This window comes from Diorhabda carinulata, chromosome 1 (assembly GCF_026250575.1).
Source record: "Diorhabda carinulata isolate Delta chromosome 1, icDioCari1.1, whole genome shotgun sequence".
Taxonomy (NCBI): domain Eukaryota; kingdom Metazoa; phylum Arthropoda; class Insecta; order Coleoptera; family Chrysomelidae; genus Diorhabda; species Diorhabda carinulata.
Window position 1 is genome coordinate 2,807,891 of NC_079460.1, and position 14,528 is coordinate 2,822,418.

At 33.3% G+C, this 14,528-nt stretch overlaps 2 protein-coding genes and 1 long non-coding RNA gene across 4 annotated transcripts; 2 read left to right on the forward strand and 1 right to left on the reverse strand.

Moving 5' to 3' along the window:
* The first annotated feature begins 58 nt into the window (after nucleotides 1–58).
* LOC130896587 (uncharacterized) lies at nucleotides 59–3,313 on the forward strand. The gene is made up of 2 exons (XR_009059590.1): nucleotides 59–2,912; nucleotides 3,128–3,313. It is a non-coding gene; the product is annotated as an uncharacterized LOC130896587 (long non-coding RNA).
* A 4,771-nt stretch (nucleotides 3,314–8,084) lies between these two features.
* Nucleotides 8,085–9,598, reverse strand: LOC130896505 (MYG1 exonuclease). Its single transcript, XM_057804668.1, has 6 exons — nucleotides 9,451–9,598; nucleotides 9,236–9,395; nucleotides 9,048–9,187; nucleotides 8,669–8,999; nucleotides 8,373–8,614; nucleotides 8,085–8,316 (listed from the first exon to the last, which is right to left on the reverse strand). The coding sequence occupies exons 1-6, from the start codon at nucleotides 9,519–9,521 to the stop codon at nucleotides 8,139–8,141; spliced, it is 1,122 nt and encodes a 373-aa protein (XP_057660651.1). The 5' UTR covers nucleotides 9,522–9,598; the 3' UTR covers nucleotides 8,085–8,138.
* A 165-nt stretch (nucleotides 9,599–9,763) lies between these two features.
* On the forward strand, nucleotides 9,764–11,809 carry LOC130896485 (ubiquitin carboxyl-terminal hydrolase calypso). Of its 2 annotated transcripts, XM_057804645.1 has the most exons (5): nucleotides 9,764–10,406; nucleotides 10,459–10,829; nucleotides 10,912–11,221; nucleotides 11,277–11,506; nucleotides 11,571–11,809. In XM_057804645.1, exons 1-5 carry the CDS (start codon nucleotides 9,893–9,895, stop codon nucleotides 11,595–11,597), a joined length of 1,452 nt encoding a protein of 483 aa, XP_057660628.1. In that variant the 5' UTR covers nucleotides 9,764–9,892; the 3' UTR covers nucleotides 11,598–11,809. The 2 variants fall into 2 exon arrangements, with proteins under 2 accessions (XP_057660628.1, XP_057660621.1); XM_057804638.1 differs by having other exon boundaries at nucleotides 11,277–11,809.
* Nucleotides 11,810–14,528: the final 2,719 nt, after the last annotated feature.

Sequence of the window (14,528 nt, forward strand, 5' to 3'; positions counted from 1 at the left end):
GGACTAAATCTTATTAATTATTCCAGTCATTAAAAGCTGTAAGCTCGGTAACATTATCGTAACAATAGTTTCAAGAAAGAAGTTTAGAAATTGTTTCAAAACTGTTCAATTATTATTGTTAGAAAAAACTGATGTAGTGGAAGAAGAATTGAAAAGAAAAAAGTAGATTTGGGTGAGGGCTTGGATAAACGAAAGAAATGAAAAAGAAGGATATCTCACGAAAATACATGTTCTTTGTACAAAGAAACAGACTGAAGAGTTTTGTCTTCAGTTAACTTTTTTGGAGTATTTGGAGACTGAAGGTAAACTGTTTACTTATAATATATATATCGTATAGACCGTGATCCTATTCAACTGAACTGTATTGAACACTGAAATGGTATATTCCCCTGCAGGTTCATATTATTCTAGTAGCATTCCAGCCCTCGACTGGAATAATGTGATCAGGGCTTAATTTTAACGATCCTTTATTTGGTGATGTTTTGACAATCCTGGAAATAAATATTGACTTTTTCAATATGAATCCATTTGTTCCTATATTATCATGAAGATTTTTATCTTCCAAAATAGTTATGTGTTCTTAGTAGTACTAAAATCAGTGTCTGATTATTTTATGTTATAATTTACGATTTTTAGTCAACTATTTTTACTATATTAATAAATATTATGTTTTGTGGGAGCTTATTACTATAATCAAATGAAGAATTATAATTTAGTGAGCAAATATATATTTCTAAATATTATAAGGTTCTTTAAAATGACATTTTAATTTTATGACATTAATAAAACTAACTGAAGGGCCGGAGGGAAAAAGGGGCAAAGTCCATTTTTTTTAGTAGTTGAGTTATTGATGGATTGTTGTAGCTCTTGACGAGTACTTTCACATGATATAATGATTTGTGGGAAAAACGGGTCAAGTCACCTTAAAATAATGGTTTGAAAAATTGGGCCCAAAGAGAAGAAGGGGTTAAGTCCAGAGCGTAGTGGAAAGAAGTCAAGTCCACAACTAAACGCCGTTGTATTCAGCAATTTACCTATGAAGATCTTAATTAATCGTGACTTTTATTGTTGTTATATAATAATTCAGTTTATTATATACGTATTTACATCTTAGAAGCATTATTTTAAATACAAATAAGATATTTGCTACTTAACCAGTTGCTGATTTGAATCACAGATGATTGTGAATGCAGTGTTTGTTTTGTTGTTCTCTGTCAGTGGTGCAACAGGTTGAGGTTAGTGTGTTGTTGTTATCTCTAAATAATATTTGTCTATATTGGTACAAAATGAGTGATAGTGACATAAGTGATGATAGTGTTGTGGAGAAGACTACTAAAAAAAGAAAAGGATTTGGTAGATTGCGAGAAGTTTCAAAGAAGATGAGGGTGCTGAGTCATGAGTCAGGGGCAGACTGTAAGTGTAGAATGAAATGCTTTGAAAAAATACCTTTACAGGTTAGAGATAGCATTATTTCTAAATTTAATCTGATGCACAATACAAATGAACAAAACTCGTATTTGTGTGGCTTGATGGCTGTTGTGCCTGTTGAGTAAATACAGCTGACGCAAAATTTAGAGATGTTACATGCAAATATAAAGTTAGGGATATGGTCGATGGGGTAGTTAATGAGTACGATGTTTGTCAGAAAGCGTTTTCTGCCATACATGGCATATCAAAAAAGAAGGTAGAGTATTTAATTAACTCATTGAAATTGACAGGATATTCGCCAAAGTACCAAAGAGGAAAACATTTAAATAGAAAACATGCTATCCCTGAGGAAACAAAACAACATTAAGGACCATATAAATTCATTCAAAGGTCGAGGGGCGCACTATTGTATAAAAGACTACAAAAAAAATATTTGTCAGAAGACCTGAATATATAAAAAATGTATAAACTTTTTCAAGAGCTACATCCAAACACGCAAGTCTCATATGACTCTTACAGATGTGTTTTTAACATAGCCTTTGGCTACCCAAGAACAGATACATGTAGTTTTTGTGATGAAATGCATATCAAACTAGAATCACTGAGAAATGATTTGAAAAATGTTGAAAGTCAAGAAAAAAGAGATAAAATTGAAGAATCCTTGAAGAAAAAAGAAATGGAATTCAAATTACACAAATTGAAGGCAGACAAATTTTATGATTTAAAAAGAAGAGCCCGAAAGGCTGCATCGAAAACAAAAACCTATGAGGCCATATGCATTGATTATGGAAAAAATTTGTGTGTGCCTAATGTTACCACAAACAATGTATATTACAGAAGACAACTTTCTGTTTTTTGTTTTATTATTCACATTCTCAATAATAACACTTCTTACTTTTTTGTCTATCCAGAGTCAGAAGGTAAAAAAGTAAGTGACAATGTTTGTCAAATGCTCTTTGAATTTTTAAACAACCATCTCGACAAAAATGTTGAAATTCTACAAATATATGCAGACTCTTGCGGAGGTCAGAACAAAAACATTACGATGATACAATTCCTCCATTATATTATATATATACAAAACAGGTTTAAGTCTGTACAAATGACATTTCCTATAAGAGGGCACTCATATATGGAGACAGACAAAGACATGGCTCTAGTAAAAAACAATTTTAGAGCTGAACTGCCAAGTGACTGGATTAATCACATCAGGCATTGTAGACAGAAACCTAATCCATACGTTGTTGTAGAAGTAGATTACTCGTTTTGGTAATCATGGACTGTGTTTTTTAACTTGACTTACAAGAAAAAACTTAGCGTTCAAACAAGACCCATAAGAGAAATCAAGTTCACTATTGAATCTGAAAGGCTTATGTACTTCAGGAATAATTATTCTGGACATTGGGAAAGCACAGTCATCACTCTACCAGCCAGGCGTAGATTCAATGTAGAACCTTCCACTCTTCCTGATCACTCTCACACAGGTAATAATAAATTTATATTATCAAGTGACAGTATCTTTAAAATTGAAGAAAATAGAATAATATAAAATGATATTGTTAATAAAAATATTAAGAAATGTCAGGGATCCTTAAGTTTTATGAAACCGGAAAGTTTTTACTTTATGATAACATTATGTTTAAAAAATGTGCGTACTTTGAAATGCGTAGGCCTACGAAAATTTTGCTTATGTTTTTAGGACCAGTGCCAATATCAGATGAAAAATACGAAGATTTGGTACATCTTTCTAAATTCTGCAGTAAAATGAAAGCAAAGGATTACTATATAAACCTGCCACACAACGACGAAGCAAGACAAAAAAGGAAAAAAAAAGTGAAGCAAAACTGTTTTTTACCCATTCAATAAATAATATTCTTGATTTTAAGGGATTTTTCATAATTTTACCTATAATACCATCCTATGACACATTAAAAGTTAACTTGAAGGGGGAAAAGGGGGACAAGTCCTGCAAATTGCCCCTTTTTCCCTCTTCCAGATTGTTACCATTTTTCAATTACGTAATCTGTCATGCCAAGGAGTGAATACAATTAAGATAAATAATATATTAAGACTCTAAAATTATTAAGGTAGCTTATTCAATAAACAGAATTTATAATTTCATGTTTTATTAATACGTATATCCAAAAATTAACCTTAAATTGTCTCTCCTGAAAAATTTGGTCAATGTGACTTTGCCCCTTCTTCCCTCCGACCCTTCAATTAACAGTGGTTGTTGAGATAATATTTTACACCACTAGCTGGGTTAATTTGGGTTGCATATATAGGCAATCTGTGCGAGGACTATTGGTTATGTTAGTCCTTGCAGTGGAAAAACTACAATAAACTAAATAAAAGAAAAATAAAACGCTGGCTGTTTTCAAGGACGTCAACTGTATATATTTTTTTTTTAAATTAATTGTCAAAATTGCACACAACTGAACACAGACAAAATAGCCTGAACATATACATACTAATATCTAAATTTAATACACCCCCTCAATTTAAATGTATTAACAATCTAAACATTTATGTTGCCAAAAAAGTTCTAAAATAACAACTTATAACATTTTTTAATTTGCCAAAATTAATTTACGAAAACCAACAAATTTTTCTTTTGACAAAGATTTTGTGAACATGTCAGCACAATTTTCAGAAAAACCTGAGCTGCTAATGCTGCGACAATATATTCTGCTTCCATTGAACTAATGGCCACACAATTTTGCTTCCTCGAATTTATGGGATTCTTGTTATAAAAAGCTATAAATCCACTCACACTTTTTCTTGACTGTCTTTCGCCACCACAATCTGAATCACACATAGCAACCAGTCCTGTATTTCTTTTTCCAAATAATAAACAATATTCTAATCCATTATTCTTTCTGTATACCTCGTCAGGTTCAGATCGTTAAGTTAAATCCCAACAATAATATCTGTACCTTGGAACAAAAAGGGCCAATGTCCAAAATTTCAAAATTTGAGTTAAATGCACAATAAAAATATAAAAAAGTAAAAAAATCAATCTAACATTAGATTGTAGTGAGAAAAACATTACTGAATTAAAAGCTACAACTTTGAAAAATAATAGTACAAAAATTGTAGTAGGATTCTTAAAATTCCTCAAATTTAAATTGGGTTTCCTGTCATTTGACGAAAATAGACATTGGCCCTTTTTGTTTCAAGGTACAGATATATTCTTCGCTTTTTGTTATAATTGAAATGTGATACCACAAAATTTGGTAAATATACTTTAAAATTATTTACGAATCCGGAAATCAATATGCCAATCACTGAGACACAGACGACTGTTTGGTTTTTCTCGAGCTGAGATTTATTTATATATTTGATCCGTTTTTCTTATTTTTGTTTTTTCAACTATTGACTGTTATTTTGGAAACCAAGATCACAGCAATATGTCTAACCTTCCCTCACTACCAAAAACCAATCCAAATATTCACTCGCCACGTTTATCATATGCTGCAGCTACCTCAGCAAAATCTCCACCGCCTTCTGTGTCTTCACAAGATCAGGCCATCATTATGCCTTCTATCCCCAACACTGTACTATTTGACTACATTAAATCAATCGTCTCTCCTAAAAATGTCATTTTCGCATCCAAAATATCACACGGACGCATATGCATTTATTTATCGTCGACAACTCAAGTCGACGAACTTCTAAAAACCAACCAAAGTATCCTAGTTAATTCCAATTTAATCCCTATACGTCGGCTTATATCTCCAACCAAAAGAATACTCATTTCCAATGTTTGTCCATCCATTCCCCATTCCGTCATCGAGAAAGCACTGCAAGACCTAGGGTTATCACTCACCTCTCCTATATCATACGTCAAATGTGGCTCACCTGATGATGAATACGCACATGTGCTCAGCTTCCGCCGAGTACCTTACGTATTACCAACCAATAATGATTTTTCTCTTCAATCTTCAATTCTCATCAGTCATAAAAATACAACACACAGAATATTCATTTCTACCAACAAACTTGAATGCTGTCTATGCAAACAGGCTGGGCACACTGCTGATTCATGCCCCAACACTTCCATCCCTCAAGATCCCTCTCCCAAATCAAAGGATTCGGTCAATCTCAATCCCTCCTCTTGTGCTGACCCAACTGCCACTACTAATACTTCAGTTATTCCCGTATTATCCTCATTTTCCCTCTCTAATTTATCTTATCTCTATCAAAAACTAGCGAAAAACGTCCCCGTTCGAATGACAGCAGCCTCGACTCAACACAGTCTATATCTTCTACCGATCTTCATCCAGATCCAATGCCTCCCCCCGAATTTTCAGCATTCAGCTCCATAAACCCTGCGAAAAAGAAGACCAAAAAATCTAAACTGACTAAAAACGATTGTCACTTGCCCCGAATCACGCTTCGTTATACATAAACAATTCGACGATTCTCCTGAATCATTTTTCCTTACAGGCACCCAATTTATTGAGTTTCTTGAAAACATGCATCAATGACCCCCCTCCCCGAAGCCAACAAATTTATTTCCGACACAACCCTTTTTCCGAAGGATTTGTCCCTAATTTATCCTAATATAAAAGAAAGATCTTTAAAAAACCGTATTACACGTCTAATCAATAGAATTAACTTTAAACTTCACCCCGAACAAAAAACTCCTCCCGAAATGTCTATTACTGATGATGGGAATACCACTGACTCCTCGACATTATCTCAGTAAAATACTCTCTCCCTTCTTCCTAAACAAGTACATTCTCCCTGATACAGTGGAACTGCGATGGATTTTATCCTCGACTAGAAAGAATTCAGAAAATAATTTCCTCCCACAAACCTGACTTCCTTTGTCTCCAAAAAACCAACTTCAAAATTGATCATAAACGCAATTTGAGAAACTTTGAAGGATATCATTACATCCGTACCAACTGCATAAGAGGCAGTGGCGGTAGTTCAATATTTGTATCCAGCGACATTACTCATCCCACCTCCCATTATCAACAAACCTTGAAGTAGTAGCTATAACTACTTGGTGCCCCAATAAACTTACCATTTGCAGTATATACATTCCACCGGACCACCACCTTGATGAAAAAGAGTTAACAGACCTAATTCGTCAGCTTCCCCAACCATACATTCTTGTTGGAGACTTTAATGCACATCACACTATGTGGGGCGTCACCCAAACTCGCACTAGAGGCAACACAATAGAAAAAGTCATAAATTCAACTGGTATCTGTCTGTTAACATCTCCTCAGGCTCCTTTTCTGCTATTGACCTCAGGTTCTGTGACCCTAAAACTGCACTTTCCTATTATTATATCCAATCCCTATAATAAAGAAACTGTTGCCAAAAGCTTCTGGCAAATAAAAAATGCAAACTGTTTTCTGTTTCTGTTTTCAGAGTTCCTATTTTATTTGCTTGTGAAATGTCACCATTTGCAATATGAATGGTTACGGGCATGTCTAGCTTTCTTATATTAACCATATATTTTTCTAGTTCCTCTTTCAAGAAGTGATTACTTGCTCCAGAATCCAAAATCATTGTCATTTTTCCATTTGTTTCAGAACATAAATTTGCTGCATACAGCTGTATTTCTTTCTCTTCTTCCTTCATAACGTTAGCTTGCCTTGAATTTTGAGTATAAGATCTTTCTCTTCCTCTATTTCTTATTCTTCCTCTTCCACGCCCTCTATAACCACCTCTACCTCTGTCTCGCTTAGGACATTGTGAAAACCAATGTTCTTGGCTTCCACATTTATAGCACCCATTTGAAGCTTTAAAACTAGATTCTGTAGTGTCCAACTATGAATTATTTCTAAGTTCTTCATCTAACTTTTTCTATTGTTTCCAAAACAGTGGCTACATTATTGTATTTTGGCGGTAAAGCAAACAATAAAAGACATACTTTATCTCCTTTATATAATATAGACCCCATATCTTTGAGATCTCTTATCGTTGTATCAAATTTTGAAAATAGGTCTTCCATTTTTTCAAATTCCTCATTTTTCATAGTTAATAATTTTCTACATAATGCCATCATAGTCAAAGCACTTGTCCTTACAAACACATTTTTAAGTGCCTCAATTTGTTCTTTGACCGTTATGCATTCTTTAGTAATATCTACATGCTTATCAGATATACCCGGAATAATAATAGAATGAGCTTTTGCATCTTTAGACTCCCATTCATCCTTCTCTTTTCTACTTGCTGTTGAGTCTGGTGGATTACCATCTATTGCTTCTAAACACTTATCTTTTCGACATAATATTTTGATCCTAAACAGCTAGTTGCTAAAATTGTTAGCTTTTAGTATCGGTATCGTTGTATTTGTAGTCATTTTTCTAAATTGATCGAGACTTTTCTCTTTTGACCTTGTCATTAAAACGTCATTTTTTCCTTGAATATCTAAAAAATCGTAGTGGCTAGTCCTTGATGTTTGGAAATAAAACCATGCGTTTACAGACGTTCGAGGACATTTTTATGCCTTTATTAACAAAAAGTTCAACACAATTGAAATATTTATAAATAAAATTTTCATTTTTTACGCTAGTTTCAAAAACGCTCAAAATTTAGGCTTCTAGACCAGAATACCTCCTTAAGGAAGTTTTATACCAAAAACAACACAATATTTAGTTTAAAAAATTCAATTTTTGATAAATGAGAAACAGTTCATTGGTAAAGTACTTTTATTTAAAATGAATAACAAAATGATTTTATACAAATTATTCTCTATCGGCAATATTTGCAGATAAACTCCGTAATGCCATTTGTAAAGCACCTTCTTTGGTTTTATTCCCTCCTATAAAACCAGTGGCGTGGCAGAATAAAGATCCTTCGATCCCAGAAATTTCAATAAGTTCATCATCTCTTACACCTCTCCAGTCCTTATGCAAAAATACTCTAGAATAAATAATGATTGAAAGCTACAAAGTATATAAGGAAAGTATTAGTCAAACCTGCATATAAAACTGTCTGGTTGTATCGGTACAGCTTGAACTCTCCAGGAACCTCCAACATCATTGAAAATTACAAATTTAATTTCTCCCACAATACCCATTTCTTCTTCTAATGCAAATAGATGGTCTTTCCATGGACATCTTTCACCTATCAGTATTATTTCTCCACTTTTATCAACCTTACTTCTGTTTTCCATTGATTTTTTAACAATTTCCTTCGCAGGCCACCATATGGTAACACTCTACAAAAAATTAATGTAAAATTGATTAAAAAATTTAAAATAAAAACAACTTACTTCAGTTACTCTTTCACTGAATTCTGAACCTACAAGTTCCATTGCTTTGTAAAATATTTCATCGGATGGCAAAGGATTTGGTGAATTCCATTCAGGGTTTAGCCTATGAACCCTTGCACTTAAATGAGTATTTATTCTAAATTTTGGTTTGCCTTCAGTGAACATGGGAATACCATTATCTATAGCATCTAATTCTTCTACAAAACTCTCATAAATATACCCATAAACGGACCTCAAACACTCACTGCTTGCTGTTATATTTTGCTTTTCCAATATTTTAATTATTACTTCAAAACCGAAATGTGCATACACCAAACCTGCTGAACTCAACCTAGAAATAATAGTAAATTATACAAGAAACAGAAATAAAACTACATACTTTATAGATTTATTTTTAATTAAGTCTGATCGCACAGTACTTATAGTGTGTTCAAAACTTCTCTGATGATGATCATATCGATGTTTCTTTGGGTCGTATTCTCCTCCGACATCAACTACTATATCACAATTTCCTAAAATCTAATCAAAATATGCTATCACATTTTTTCAGAAGCATTTATTACTCACAAATTGATCTCTTGTTCTTATGATTTCGGCATCTGCGTATTCTGGTAACTGTTTTAACATATAACATGCCAATGCCTCGTCACAATGAAAGACACCGCTATGCGTACCGATTTTCTTTGATACTTTAGGATTTTTTGGACCTGTAGCCATAGTCGAGAACCTAAAAGAAAGGTAACTGAAACATTTCACTTCAATAACTGACTATGTAAACCAACCCGTTCCACACGTGTGTCCCAACGCCGGAAGAGATACGAATAATTTCATATATCTTGGCGCTAAGAGCCATATATACAATCAACTATTTATCTTGACAATTCAAATTATAAAAATTTTCATTTTGATGTTTGACGTGATTTCTAGGCACTTTTCAATATGGTTTAAATTATTATGGTTAATGTGATTATTTAACCGAGCTGTGTTATCACTTCTAAAAGAAATATATTTAAGATGTCTAAAGAAACTTAAAGATTGCAAATTCAATCATGATTTTTCGTTTTTAATAACAATGTAGGGTAAATGATACGTCGTTATGACGTCAATTTTGAATTAGTGAGTTAATGCTTAGCCCTCAATAACATTTGACATTTATTTTTGATTTTGAGGTTATCCAACTTTCAATTTAATTTGTTTACTTGTCTAATAAACTGGATAATTAAAATGCCTGTAGATATAAAAGAACTTACCGAAGGATGGCTCGAACTAGAAAGTGATCCAGGTCTATTCACTCTTCTTTTAGAAGATTTCGGGGTTAAAGGTGTACAAGTGGAAGAAATATACGACCTAAACAAGCCATTAGATAGTCCAGTTTATGGTTTTATTTTTTTATTTCGGTGGGTGGAAGAGAGGCGGTCACGGCGTAAAGTCGTGGAACAAAATGAAACTTTCGTTAAGGATGAAGATATTGTGAATAATATATTTTTTGCTCAACAAATGGTACCAAATAGTTGTGCAACTCATGCATTGATTTCAATTTTATTAAATTGTCCAAATATACATTTGGGAGAGACGCTTGCTAGGCTAAAAGCTCATACACAAGGTATGAGTCCTGACAATAAAGGTTGGGCAATAGGAAATACCCCAGAGCTAGCTTGTGCACATAATTCACATGCAATGCCACAAGCGAAAAGAAGATTGGAAAAAGGAAGTGGTGTAACAACTGGGCGCTTCACAGGTATGTTATCCCAGATACTCGTGAAACGTAGTATGTTTATTTTTTTTTGTAGGAGAAGCATTTCATTTTGTAAGTTTTGTCCCAATTGGAGGAAGGTTATTTGAACTAGATGGATTAAAACCTTACCCTATAGACCATGGTCCATGTAATGATATGGAATGGACAGATAAATTTAGGAGTGTTATTACTGATAGATTAGGTATAACTGCAGATGAATATAATGAAATAAGATTTAATTTAATGGCTGTAGTTCCCGATAGACGATTAGCCATCCAGCATAAGCTTAAAATGTTAAGAACAAATAAACAGATAGTTTTAGATGCCCTGCAGCATTTAGTTAAAATTAAAGATAAGGGAGGTGGAATCAAAAATGAAACTTCTATGCAAGCTGGAAAACATTCTATAACTAATAATGTTGATGAAGTAAGCCTCTTTAATGTTTCTTATTTGAAATTTTTTTAAATAAGTTTCTAGTTGAATGATTAGAGATTTAATTTTTCATTAGTCTGCAGAATCAACTAAAGAAGAAATCTCTGAAGAAGAAGCAAAAAATACTAAACCTGAAACATCATCTACTACTAGTAAAGTTACTCTTTGTCCTTTAGACTATGCAACACCTTTAACAATACAAACTTCGCCTGCTCCCAGTACATCAGGTACTGATACTCCTTCTGATCTCGGATCTGCTTTCAATTCTCCTACACAAACATGGAATTGGGCGAACTCTGCAGCTGGTCAAAATAGTCCTACTTCTAAGGATTTAAAACGGTTTGTTGTTCTCAGAATGGCTGAACAAGAAGATAATGAAAAAAGTGGTAAATAACTTGCACTGAACCTCGCCAAGGATTGTTTAATTTAGTATTTCTTTAGTTTCTAGAATTAATACTGAAGCTCCAGAACACAAATCTGGCCGAGGTCATGCTAGAGTACATACGAGTGATGGAGATCCTGTAATAGCAGAGAAGAAAAATCAAGAGCTTCTAGAGCCACACACTTTTGCTCCTAAAGATCTTCTGGCATTACTACGTAACCTCGAAAATGAAATCTGCATGTGTGAGATGAGTTTGAAAGATGAAAATGACAAACAGAACAAATATAAGGTAGATGATAGTAGAAGAACTCATAATTACGATGAATTTATTTGTACCTTCCTTTCAATGTTAGCTGAACAAGGAAAATTGGCTGATCTAGTTGAATTAAATCTTGTTGTACCAAAGAGACCTAACAATTCTACTCCTGTACCCAAACCAACTAAAAAGAAGAAAGATGGAGGAAAAAGAAAGAAAAAAGGGAGATCCAAAGTGAAAAAAAGGCGTTAATATTTTTTTTACTTTATTTATTTTCTTTTTACTTATACTTTATACACTTATTATATATTTACTAAATAAAAATGCTATACACAATGTTATTCAGTTACAATCCCTCTCCAGATCTGTCTACTCAAAATGAACTAATTAATATATCGTCATGTGGTTTCCCCCCCATAGATTTATAAGGAAAGTTAAGGTTGACAAATATCAAATGTAGGAAGTGTTAAAAAAATCTAACTTCTGGGAGTTTCCATTGTGAATTCTGCTTAGCGCCTTTAGGATGTGAGAAAACAATACTTAGTGTGTGGTGGTTATCAACCCGAAGATAATAAAAAGCCAATATGAACTAAGTTGAACCGACACGAGGACAAGGTTGATAGAAACAAAAATTACGTTCATAATGTTGAACATTTAATAGTTAGTTTAGGGAAAGGCGTGAATTGTATAATCATAAAAACTAAACAATAATCACCCGAGTCTGCATAAAACGCACAGCGTTATCCTTCAGCGTAAAACCACACACCACAGTGGATATTCCTCTCAATAGATCTACAATCACTACCACAGTGGAGTATTCCTATCAACAGGTTTACAATCACTACCATTATATCTGGTCTAAAAAATGATCATGTACAATCCAGTTATGAGAAAGCAGTGAAAACGTTAAATCATATCCAGATATTAGATACGTCATTCTGATGAGAGTCAACAGGAAGCAAAATATGAGCATATATTGTTAATGTGAAGATTACTTTATAGTTACAATTTGCCGGTCCAGTTTTTAACCATTTCATTTTTTGGTAATCATACAAAATTGTATAACTTTACTTCACATTTATTTCAGTATTCATGACTGTTAACAAATCATTTAAATCAGTGATTTTATTCCATTAGTAGTATCGTTTTAAAAATAACTTTTAAGGCAGTTACACATATTAATGTCATTAGAGTTAACAAGGAATTTATTTAAATTGATGAGCTGTGTGGTATTCTAGGAAACAGTTGTTTACATTAAAAGTGGATTTCTTCAAGTACAGACATCAATGTTTTGGTGTTCACGACAAATAAACATGAGTAATGGCTCTTTTCGTTAAAAAGTTTTGATTCTTTAATTAATTAATCGAGCCCCTAAATTATTATTCTCATAAACATTTATTTACAGCTCATCTATTTAGTTTGGATAATAATTCAATATTACCTTTGTTCGAGGGTCAAATTCCGAATAATTTTAGGACCAATCGCATGCGCACTTACAATATTGTCGTTTTCGGTGAAGGGGGGGGTGAAGTCATCAACTCGCGTACGACAATTTTGAAAGTGCGCATGCGATTGGTCCAAGAATTATTCGGAATTTGACCCGTTAATAGAGTTATTTATTGATGTAATTTGTTCGTACTTACATAACCACAAAAATAGGTGATATACGTTCCACAGATCATTAGGTTGTTAGTGGCTAAGTTTGCAAATCCCTTATTTTAAGACTATGGTTATTTCCCTAGGATGATGATGATGACTTCGTGCATTGTGCGCCATGCTTGTTTTTCCAATTTCAATTTAACAAATATGGAGATTTTTTATAAATATATTTATTGTATCTTAAAATATGCACTCTTCCCTTGCTCATTTGCCACTTATAATTCACCGTATAACTGCCGTAAGTGTAATACTTTTATATGAACAGTTTCTATAAGCTGAAGCTGTTCCGACTAAGGAAGACAGAATGATAATGACTTCTCTATCCTCCAGCTCGGCTCTGCGCAGTATAGATAGTGTCTCGACCAAGAGAGAAGATGAATATTGTCGGCACCGTAATGTAGGGACGTTTTTTTCCCATACCATTTGTTCATATAGGAGAATTATATAAATGGTATCATACATTTTTACATTAAAATAATCTTCTTTCCGTGCATCAGCTAGTAGTAAGGGCACAGCACAGCAACTGCAATGTTAAATATCACTGACAACATAATAAGAACACTGGATAAGGATAAGGCTTACTACAAAGCATTTAATGTGTTGGATCATCTTCTTTGTGCAAAGCTGCAATAACTGGGATTTGATGGAATATGCTGTAATTTTTTTGGGCCTTACTTGAAAGGAAGAAGGCAGAGGGTTTGCATTGATCAGAATTCATCTGAGGCTGGCGAAATAGTATCTGGTGTGCCACAGGCTTCAATAATTGGGTCACTTTTGTTTCTTGTATATGTCTTTGATTTATGTGACAGTGTCTCACACTGTCACATTCAATAATATGCTGATGACACTCAGGTCCTACACTATTTTGATCTTGCAGATCCAGATGCAGCAGCTACACACCAAAATAGAAATCTGTCAAGTATTCTTGAATATTCTACTAAACATAATTTAAAGCTGAATGCAAATAAGATTGTAGTTTTACTATTTTGTCTCAGATACAACAAAATTTAAAATTGAAATTAGGCAGTGAGACGTTAGTATTCAAACAATTTGTCAAGAACTCAGAACTAATTCCAGATACTTTTGCAGAAAACCTATGCTAAGATGAAACTCTTGTATATAAACATGTTTATTCTTAATTCTTAAGACGAAAAAAACCTTGTGAATTTCTGGTATTTTCTATTTTTACCTACTGTGATTTTTGTTCATTGAATGGAAAAATCGTGTGTAATTTGTACAAAACTTGTATTGTAAATTGGTTAAAAATTTAATAAGTTTATAGTTGAGACTGCATAAAGTTCTTTTGCAAAGATAAGCGGCGAGAAGTGGTTAGATTATATGTTAAATCTCGCCACTCTTATTGTGTATATTGTATACTTTTTCAATCGTATTTTGT